General features: G+C 37.1%; 1 protein-coding gene across 1 annotated transcript in view; it reads left to right on the top strand.

Moving 5' to 3' along the window:
* The first annotated feature begins 3,000 nt into the window (after positions 1–3,000).
* The window catches only part of spred2a (sprouty related EVH1 domain containing 2a), a 14,071-nt gene continuing 5,587 nt past the window's right edge, over positions 3,001–11,484 (top strand). The window contains exons 1-4 of the mRNA XM_059554668.1: positions 3,001–3,393; positions 9,737–9,920; positions 9,997–10,165; positions 10,258–10,322. Coding sequence (XP_059410651.1) covers positions 3,368–3,393; positions 9,737–9,920; positions 9,997–10,165; positions 10,258–10,322 — 444 coding nt within the window. The 5' untranslated portion in view covers positions 3,001–3,367. The remainder of the gene's footprint in view (positions 3,394–9,736; positions 9,921–9,996; positions 10,166–10,257; positions 10,323–11,484) is intronic.

The following is an 11,484-nucleotide window of genomic DNA, read 5'->3' as shown; positions in this document are numbered from 1 at the left end:
AAAACAACCTCCACTTTTTACCAGGAGGCGGCGGCATATGAACGGATTTGAGTCGACACGTAGAGCATGGACTGAGTTTGGGTTTAGACTACAATTGACTTTAAAACAGCTTCACTACTCTTGACCAACTCCACTATTAAAGATTTCTCTGCGTTTTTAGTTTAGTTATTTTAAAACAGTATTTAATCTTAAATACTCTGTGTTTTCCTCAAGTCTACAAAATCTGCTTGTGTTTTTTGTTTCAGAAAACATTTCTCGTAAACTAGCAATGGTATTTTAATATTTTTGCCTCTGACTGGAAACTCCTGATTCAAGATCAACAGCCACCACATTTTATATACTTATCTCTTTGTTTTTGAGACTAACTGGTCAAGATTTAGGCCCAATGTATATTACATGCACATTACATAAAGAAATTGCTTAGAAAAATAAAATTTAATTTTGTCTACAGAACCATAGATCATTACATGCTACAAGCTGATCAACCTGCAACTAGGATCTAAAAACCAAGCAAACAATTTTCTGAGGCTTCTGCTCACCTTGTGTCTGATTGCTTCTCAAGATGTACTGACAATCACATAAGCAGATGACAGCATTAACAAAATAAAACCTTTACAAATTATGCAACTTTTCTAGTGAAATATGGAATAGTTTTGCTCAATTATGCTCAGCTCTAAGATTTTTTTATCGGTATTTTGCACTCTTTATTATTTTCTAAGTAGCCTAAATGTATAGTTAAATTCATGTTTACATACATCTTGCAGAATCTGCAAAATACTAATAATTAAAAAAAAGAAGGATCATAAATCTCATGTTGCTTTATTTAGTATACCTTTCAGATAACAGAAGTTTACATACAGTCCGCAAGACATAATAATATCTGCATTTATACGAAAGAAGCTGTTCAAAACTTTATATATTGATTATCTATACTGTGCATCAATACTTGAATGATTCAGATCTTTTTTTTTATTATTTGTCAGTCCTGAAAGACGCAATGTTCTTCAGACAAATCCTCCAGGTCTTGTACATTCTTTGGTTTCCCTTCACACTGGTGACAACTGAGGGACTCATACAGGCTGAAAACATTCACTGATGTTTAAGAAGGAACACAATGCATTAAAAACAAGGGTGTGTAAACATTTGCACAGGATGACGGGAGGAAATTGTTCTTATTTTGTCTTCTGGAAAATATATAAGTATTTTATGTAACTTCTGAAGGGCAGTACTAAAAAAGACCTTTAAACAAAATAATGACAATTTCAACCCATCATCATGCTCAAAAGTTTACACCCCCTGGCTCTTAAAGGGATAGTTCACCCAAAAAATGAAAAATCTGTCATCATTTACTCACCCTCAAGTTTCTCCAAACCTCAATGGCTACTGACAACATTCTGGATATCCCAGTATTTCGCAATGTTTGCATTTTAGATTATTCAGGTGACAACACAGTATTAAGCCTTAAAAATCATACGTATTATAAAATAGCAGTACTAAATACTTTTTTTAATAATCCCCATTTTTAGATTATTACAATTTTGGAGTTATATAAAGGCTGAATACAATTATTCATTTACATTTTGTCATTTAGCAAACATTTTATCCAAAGTGACTTAGAAATGAGGATAATAAAGCAAACAAAACCAACAAAGAGCAATAATATGCAAGAGTGTCTCAGTTAGCCTCACGCAGTACACTCAGCAATTTCTACCGAAGGGAACACGATCACGATTTCTAAGGGGAGGGGGGACATAGAGAGTATATGCTGTCCAGGAGTCCCAGAAACCATAGCAATGCCTCTGCAAATATATATATAGCATGTATGTATAAAACAAAACAAGCAGATAGAATAGAAAAAGAATAATGCTAGTGTTAGAGGCCTTTTTTAAAGAAAACAAGCAGAAAACGAGAGTGCAAGTGTTAGAGTTTAAGTGTTTTTTTATAAAATAAAATAGAATTAGAATAGTTCATTAGAAAGTACATATATTTATATTTAGCGCTTTGAGCATGTTAAAGGCGCATTATAAATAAATGTATTTATTATATATAACATTTATTTCTAATTACTTTTTGTGCAATAAACAACCCCAAGTAGTCTCTTTTTATTGCAAGACACATTAGATAAAGTATTAAAATATCTTTAAATGCATTTTGATTAAATCTAATACAATTTAATGATAATTTAATTTCAATTTACCCCAAAAAGCTTTTAAATGAAGACAAAAACCTATGAATTATGAATCAAATTAAGTCTAACCAACCACTGCAAAATAATACTGCCCCATAGTTTTCAGAATGTCACGCAGTCCTAGAACCAGGCCTGTATGGTAGATGGCTTGTTGCTAGTCCAATATGTCTTGCGTCTTAGACCAGCCAGAAACCAGCTTGCAATACTTAAACTGGATTTCCAGCAGCACCAGAACACATATATGTGACCCTGGACCACAAATTACTTGGGTACAAATGATTGATTTTTATTTTATGCTAGAAATCAATTAGGATATTAAGTAAAGATCATGTTCCATTTATATTTTGTAAATGTCCTACCGTAAATAAATCAAAAAACAATTTTGGATTAGTTATATTCATTGCTAAAAACTTCATTTGGATTTTTGACTTCTTTTTTTTGCACCCTCAGATTCCAGATTTCCAATAAGTTGTATCTCAGCCAAATATTGTCCTATCCTAACAAACCATACATGAATGGAAAGCGTATTTATTCAGCTTTCAGATGTCATCTCAACTTTAAAAAATGACCATTATGACTGGTTTTGTAGAACTGTGTCACATATGTGTTCTAAACTTAATTCGCTTTAAGTTTTAAAGCCCCATCGCTTTATTGTGAAATAATAACCGAGACCTACAGATTAAGGTGAGAGGAGGCACTAGGACTTTGGCACAGCCCGTCACACCGGAGATCCCTCGGTCCAAAACCGGCTGCAGACGTTCCAACGTGACGTCATTGCTTCCGCAACACCCCCCACACCCCCCAGTGTCGGCGGCTCTCGCCTGCTGCTGACTACACAATCCAACATGGAGTAATGAGAGATGGGGCTCCTCTTCGAGACCAGCGCGCAGTCTTCAGACACGGCGGGCGACGCGAGGCGAAAAATCGTCGATGTAGCCACCGGGATGTTGCATAACGCGAGGATTAACCAGATGCATTGCAAACCGTGACGGGTAAAGTGCAGTGCGCGGAGAAAGAACGAAAATAAGGAACGCCGCGAGACGGATTTGGGGGAAACTCGTTGATTCACTGGACTTTTAAAAAAAAAAGGCGAGGTGGAAAATCGAGACGACATGAAGCCCGAACACTGCGTGCCCGCGGTGGGATATTATTTCTATTGTAGGTGAAACGTGGGGAAACATGACTGAGGAATCGCACCCAGACGAGTGAGTATTCACTTTTTGCGAAAAAGACGCATGTGGACGCGAATGGAAATCTCATCCAGTGTCCAAGAATGCTTTGCCGAGCTAAACGAGGGGTCAGTCAGATGCAGGGAAATCGTGCATATGCGCTCCAGAGAGAGACGCAGGAGAGGTTAATACTAAGAAACAATGCAGTGTCAAAGAGATTTAAGTGCTGGGCCCCTGCTGCAGGGCTCTGGTCTCAAACCGAGAAGGTGGGGAGGAGGGGCTCGAGCGGAAACATTTTGTGGAGGGATCCTTTACTGAATACTTTATATCACGTCGACTCTAAAGGTGAATTAGCGCTGCGAGGAAGCGAATAGACGACTGCAAAGTTTCTAAACACACAACGCTATCGCAACGCGCTCCCAAGAGCGTCTTTCTTTGTGGTCTGACATGCCATATCCGCCATTTCTTTTTCGTGAATCGCTCTCATTTGCATACTGTCCTTCATTCATAAAAATACAGACGGGGGCGCGCGCGGCGGAGAGAGCGCCTCGGCGCCGTGCTGATGGTAAAGCAGGCCCTGTACGGCATATACAGGCCTATATATGCTTTAAATGTTGCATTTAATCAGATAGCTTCCTCCATTTGCAAGACACAAACGCGAATATAAACACACAATGAGCTGCATGATCGTAGCGCACAGTATTGGAAACAGTAGCCTATATACTTCTTCAGCAAGTTTGAGTGTTTTTTCTGCCAAACATAAACACTCATATCTCACTGTAGTTTGACTCAAGCCGATCAAAGTCTCTCTAATAGTATTAGGCCCGAGTTAAACGGCTCGTTAACTTAGTGAGTTCTTTATGGGGCTTAAAATTAACTTTTGTAACATACACTCAACCTGTATTAACAAGGTGATGTTTATTTAGTCCGTATTTTATGCAAGAATCCGTTTTGATTATGTGTGTTTTTATCGTTAATAATGAAAATCATTCGTTTAAATAATTATTCTGAAGGAGACGTAACTTGTATTTTTACAAAACAATACATTATTTTACAGTATCGTAACCTGTGTAAATTATTGTGATAAAGAGCTGTGTGTTGTTATTACCCCCGTAGTAAAGCCAATTGAAAACATAGGGCCTGTTTTATATTTTGAGTTTCAATTCCTTATAATAATCATATTCACCTGTTCAGAACAAAAACAGCTACAAAACAGTTCACGCTGCGCGCGTTTGTTCAATCACGTCAGAAACATTATTTTACTTTCATACAGTTATCCATCGTCCACTCTCTTTAAAATTTATAAACGTAATGTTTTGTGTGGATCTGATATACCGTGACATACGTTATTGTCCAACACTTGTCTCTATGGGCGGCTTTCTGATCGATAACTTGTTTAGCGCAATCTGACTTGACTAATGAAGGAAAATGCACCGACGTTGTAAGAATGGCTTGTGCAAAAGTTTAATTTTTCATTTTAATTTCTTGAACTCAACTTATATGTTTCCTCTCCATGAGATGTATGGCAGTGGCTGGTGGGGAATTTCTCTTATTTAAATGTACGGCACACTCACGCCCGTTTGAGTAAATACGCGTGTCACACTGGGATGTAAAGGCCCATATAACAGCCCGAGGTTGTGAAATGTTGACTTTTATCGACGGAGGGGAGGGCTGTGGGCTGCTCCAAAATGGGAGGAGGTTTCTGAGAAGGCGCTCCCGGAATGATTGTGGAGGGAAACAATGGTGAGAGGATTAAACAGAGATCCGGCGGAAGTGAAAGAGCTGGGTGAAGCGGTGAAGCGTATCTTCGCTGTCTCGCCCCTCGATTGTTTGATTCTCAAAGACGTGCCAATAATGAATGGATTACTCTGCACAATTCATTTCACTGCAAGGAAACCTTTCTTTTCCTTTCTTTTACTTAATAGGCCTTTCTCTCTTTTTGTGGAGTCTAAACCGTTATGGCCCCTGGTATCACAGATCAGAGTTTCATGTCTTGCACTTTGGAAACATATATCTGGATACTTTAACAACAGCTAAAAAGTCTGAACACCATTGAATGTGGTTGCAAAGCAGTTGCAAAACAAATGCTACACTTTTTAGCAGAGCTAATGTTACATTCCCCAAAACACTAAAGTGCCCAGATGCTTTTTATTTTCTTTGAATAACTTTTGAAAACAAACTTAAAGAAATAGCTCAAGCCAAAAGGAAAATACTGTAATTTATTCACCATCAAATTGTTCCAAACCTGTTTGAGTTTCTTTCTTCAGTTGAGGACAAAAACTATATTTTGAATGATGTTGGTAACCAAACTGTTTATGGTAGCTTTTGACTTAGTCTGGAAAAAAATAATATTGAAGTCGATGGATACCGTCAACTTCTTCAAAATATATTCTTTTGTGCTGAACAGAAGAAAGAAACCCTTACACTTTTGAAACAACATGAGGATGATTAAATGGCTTTTTTGTTGTTGTTTTTTTGGGTGAACCATCCTTTTAAGATTGCGAAACGTGATGCTTGGTTGCATTAAATGTGTATATTTTTTTTAAAGATTGGTGTTTTGTTATTTAATGCAATGACATTCATGCAGTGTTTAATTGTGCCTTAAGGGTCTATATACATTTCGGGGGCCACTGTATCAACATGCCAAACATATTTATCACAAGACCTGAAATGGTCAGACAATTGTCAGACAGTTTGTTTTAATTTGTTTTTTTGAAAGTATTGTTTAAAGACATGGGATTGGACATGTATCACTTTTATGCTATATTTTTACATGAAACCATATGCGCCCACTATATGTATTCTCAGTTTGCTTAAATGATACTTTCTAAATAGGCTAATGGATGTGCTTGGAATTAGTGTTGTTGTCACTACTTCCTGTGCGTTATTGCAGATGACCTCTGGGTCATTATGTCTTGTGACATGATACATATTTGCTCTCGCATGTTCCATTATTCAAAATGAACTGGATAATTCAGGTTCATTGTGACTGAAAATTTAGATCAGTGTCACTATTGGGGATTACAAAATGAAAATCCTGCCATTATTTACTCACACTTATGTCATTCTGTTGAGTAAATGAGGGCAATATTTTTGTTTTGGTTGAACTATTCCTTCAAAATGTTGAAGATTTCAGAGTTTTCTGTAAACTCTGGTATGCTGGTGTTTGTTTGACTCTTTCTGGCTTGGAATGTGAGTTCTTCAAAACGTGCTCAGCAAACCAGTGGCTCCCCATTGGTAATGACTGTAGCCTGAAGGTGTGTGTACATGCTCACGTGAACTGTCTGGTGCCCAGACCGCAGACCCGGATGCCCTCTCCAGCCTCTGGGCGCTTGGGGAGGGGAGGAATGCGATCTATATTGATCACATCAGCGTGACCTATATGCATCCCCATTATGGGTCCATAATATCTGAAAGGGGACGAGAGTGACATTGAGGTAAAGTCAGTCCAGATGAACCCTCTGCTGGATCCTCCATAGTTCTGATGGATTTACGGTAAGGATAAGGATTGATTTCCCAGCCACCCGCTCACTGGAAGTGTGAGGGGAGTGAAATGCAGAATGAAGAGACTGCAGGGCTGTGACGGGAATTGAGTTTTAAAGAGTGGAAAAGATTGGAATGAAGCGTTTTTCCTTTGTATGTTGTTCAGTGTGTGGGAGACAATGGTTGCTATGGCAGCTGCATATGTCATTGCATTGTGTACACTGTGAATAAGCCACTTTTATATTTACATTGAATCATTTAGTAGATTTAATTCAAAACAACTTGCAGAAAACATTGTACAAGATAATCTATATAGATATATATGTCATATATAAAATTTTCCACCAAACATAATACATATGTAAGTTATCATATGGCAGTTCATATTTTTGGAAAGTCATGAGTAGTTTTATCTGTTTATGTACACACAAACATACATAAAGAGATTGCATGATAAGCCTGAAAGTAATTTTAAAGACTGCAGCAAAAACTCAGGCTGAGATAAAGAGGATATGAACTCATGTTCTTGTTGTTTACATTTGTTTCTCAACATAGGTTCTTTAGCGATGGCCTCAAGATTTTTTTTTTTTTAAACTTAAGTTCCTCTGTGAAATGGGCTGTAATGTTCTCCATACCATGATGTTACTGCTTGTGCCTGAAAACCACTGTGTTCAGTGCTGGAGCCAGTTCCTCTAAAGGACTAAAAATGAGCTGAGAATATGCTCACCTTCAGGCCGTCCAAGATGTAGATGAGTTTGTTTCTTCATGGGAACAGATTTGGAGAAATGTAGCATTACATCACTTGCTCACCACCAGTGGATGCTCTGCAGTGAATGGGTGCCATCAGAATGAGAGTCCAAACAGTTGATAAAAGCATTACAATAATCCACAAGTAATCCACACCACTCAAGTCTATCAGTTAATATCTTGTGAAATAACAAGCTTTAAAGAGTGGAAGAAGATCGGAATGAAGCATTTTTTCCTTTGTATGTTGTTCAGTTGATTATAAGAAACAGATCCATCATTATACTGTTTTAACTTTAAACCATTGCTTCTGGCCAAAATATTGGAGTCCATAATATTGTTTCTCCAGTGAAAATGTCCATCCCTTGTTGTCCTCTCACATCAAAATTCACAGACACATTTGTTTAGAGCTACTTAAAACTGTTATTGCTTGTAAACATCGCTTGATCTCTTCATATTTCTTTCTCGATTCAGATGAGACAACTTTTTCACTAGAGAAAGCAATATTAGGGATAGAGGACTTGTATTTTAGCTAGAAACAAAGGTTTGAAGTAAAAACGTCTGAACAGTGCATTTGCTTCTTACAAACACACAACTTTTCACTTCACTAGATATTAATTGATGGACTGGAGTGGTGTGAATTATTCTGATGTTTTTGTCAGCTGTTTGGACTCTCATTCTGACGGCACCCATTCACTGCAGAGGATCCATTGGTAAACAAGTGATATAATAATAAATTTCTCCAAATCTGTTCTGATGAACAAACAAACTCATTGACATCTGGGATGGCCTGAAGCGAAGTGTATTTTTTGGGGAACTATTATTTTAACCAATCGTATCACAAGGTACATCCCAAAATGCCACGTAGCTAATGACAAAATTACGTAACGTTTTTGTATAACTGTTAGTGGAATTAAATCCTTGTGAAATGCTTTCAAGCTATATGTTTTCTTGATCAAAATTTTCATTTCACATTTTCAAAATTGACATTTCCATTCTTTACAGATGTTTTATTTATTACCAAGGGAGGCAGCTGAGGGAAATATGAGGGTGATATGGATTTGGTATTTGTGTTTACACACTTCCACTACACTTTAAAAAAAATTTTTATGAATGAGCTGTGAAGCAAGTATGTATGAAAGTTGAAGTAGTAAATCGGCTGTTCTGATGTTGACTGGCGAATTCATCTCCGCATTAATACGAGGCAAAGATGAGTCTGTAGATGTTAAGTTCCCATGCTCTGCTGCAGTCAATATGTAAATTATGTTCTGAGAAATCCTCATCCCAAGTTTTGCATTCGTTAAACGGTCTGTCATTTTTTGCACATGGTTGCACATAAACTAGGTTCAGCATTTGGGATGGCATTATCATATCTCTGCATAAGGCTTATCACTGTCTTTAAACAACGACCGGAAATCCCATTAGCATAAAGAACATCGAGTCAGCTTATTTGTATTTATAAATATTTATATATTTTTGTATTTGATATATTTTATAAATATTAATTTATGGCTGTCTTGTTTTTTTTTACTTATTTATACACACACTCACATACACACACACACACACACATATACAGAATATATATATAAATATATATTCTGTATATTATCTTAACATATTTTAGACATTTTGACCTTTTCATGACATGACAATGTTTTTTTTATTTGTTCTTAATTAAAAAAAAAAAAGTACACTTTGAAGGTGTAAGGAAAATGTTTTTATTGCTTGATGGTTACACCACTTGACATTTATAGTCAATAAATCTTGATTTATATTGAAAATAAAATGAGGTAACACTTTACAAGTCCCATTAATTAACAATAGTCGATGCATTAACTAACAATGAGTAGAACATTTGTTACAGTGTTTGTGTTAATTAATTGAAATAGTGTTCAGTGTCAGTTCCAGTTAGCTCAAGTCCATTAAATAATGTAAATAGCAGTTAACTAATGTTAACAAACGGAACCTTATTGTAAAGCTTTACCATAAATGGTTTTTTAAAAAATGCATGAAACCAACATGAACACCAAGAGTAACTTTCTGAAAACTCGGCACATGTGTTTTAAACTAGTCGTCTTCTTTTAATCATCTCTGACATTCATATTTGTCATTGAACCACATCACAACCTCCTTGTGTCTCTCCCTGCAGTGACAGTTACATAGTGCGAGTGAAAGCTGTGGTGATGACAAGGGATGAGTCTAGCGGGGGTTGGCTGGCTCAGGAGGGCAGTGGTCTCAGTCGAGTGGGTGTCTGTAAGGTGGTCCCAGCTGACCTGGAGCTCCTGGGACGGAGCGGCTTTCTCATCTTTGGAGAGCGGCTCAAAGACAAGCAGGTTAGAGAGCTGTCGATGTGTGCGAGTCTCCAAAAATCTGTTCTTCAATCCTAATAATTTTGTTCGTGTTGATCAGGTGATCCTGCAGTGCTTTCTGAAGAAGGATCTGGTCTACACTAAAGCCACGCCCACTTTCCATCACTGGCGAGTGGACAACAGGAAGTGTGGCCTGTCGTTCCAGAGCCCCGCTGACGCCCGAGCGTTCGATCGCGGCGTGAGGAAGGCCATCGAGGACCTCACAGAGGGTGAGTGGGTCCGTGAGGAACATGAGAATAGTTTACTGTTTAATGTGTTACAAGTAAACTAAGATTGTAACATGAACCCCCCCACCCCCCAGGCTCCACGACTTCTTCCTCCACGCTACAGAATGAAGCCGAACTGGGTGATGATGATGTTTTCACGGTGAGTCTCTAGAGACGAGAGCCGGTGTATTTATGTATTTGCCCTCAAATGGCTTAAAGGGATACTCCACCACAAAATAAAAATTTTGTCATTAATCACTTATCCCCATGTTGTTCCAAACCCGTAAAAAGATTCGTTCATCTTCGGAACACAATTTAAGATATTTTGGATAAAAACTGGGAGGCTTGAGACTGTCCCATGGACTTCCAATAAGTTACACTGTCAAGGTCCAGAAAATTATGAAAAGCATTGAAGACCAATGCTTTTACGGGTTTGGAATGACATGGGGGTGATTAATGACAAAATTTTCATTTTGGGGTGGAATATCCCTTTAAAAGGATGATTTATTATTTGTGAACCTGGAGCACAAAACCAGTCTTAGGTTGCTGGGGTATATTTGTAGCAATAGCCAAAAAAACATTGTACGGGTCAGAATTATCGATTCTTTTATGCCAAAAATCATTAGGAAATTAAGTAAAGATCATGTTCCATGAAGATATTTTGTAAATTACCTACTGTAAACATATCAAAATGAAACTTTTGATTAGTAATATGCATTAAGAACTTCATTTGGACAACTTTAAAGGTGATTTTCTCAGTGTTTAGATTTTTTTGCACTCTCAGATTCCAGATTTTCAAATAGCTGTATCTCAGTGATCCTAGTAAACCATACATCAATGGAAAGCTTATTTATTTCGCTTTCAGATGATGTATAAATCTCAATTTCGAGAAATTGACACTTAAGACTGGTTTTGTGGTCCATGGTCACATTTATTTTCAATCAGAGGAGCCATAATTTCAGTATTTCTTAATATACCCCACTTTGACAATCCTTAGTTTATAATAAACTTCAAGATTTACTTGCACAGATTGTTGTAATATGACAAATGCCATCTTTTTCTACACATTTTTGAGTGATTAAACAAATTGTTGAAGTGATTCATTTAAACAGTTTAAACTGATTCATAGAAATGAATCAATAATACATCTGGGCATTGTTTAACCAGAAAAACCTTTGTGAATATATCATGAATATTCAACATATCAACAGCGTGTTGTAATAATATTTTTTTCTATTCATTTATCTCTGAGAATAAATGCTATAAATGGGACAGTTGCCAGTATTGTTCTGTTAAATGGTTTTGTCAAGTGTGTGTGTGTG

The sequence above is a fragment of the Carassius carassius genome, chromosome 7, assembly GCF_963082965.1.
Source record: "Carassius carassius chromosome 7, fCarCar2.1, whole genome shotgun sequence".
NCBI lineage: Eukaryota > Metazoa > Chordata > Actinopteri > Cypriniformes > Cyprinidae > Carassius > Carassius carassius.
The sequence above is the reverse complement of the archived record's forward strand: the minus strand, read 5'-3'. Positions and strand labels throughout refer to the sequence as shown.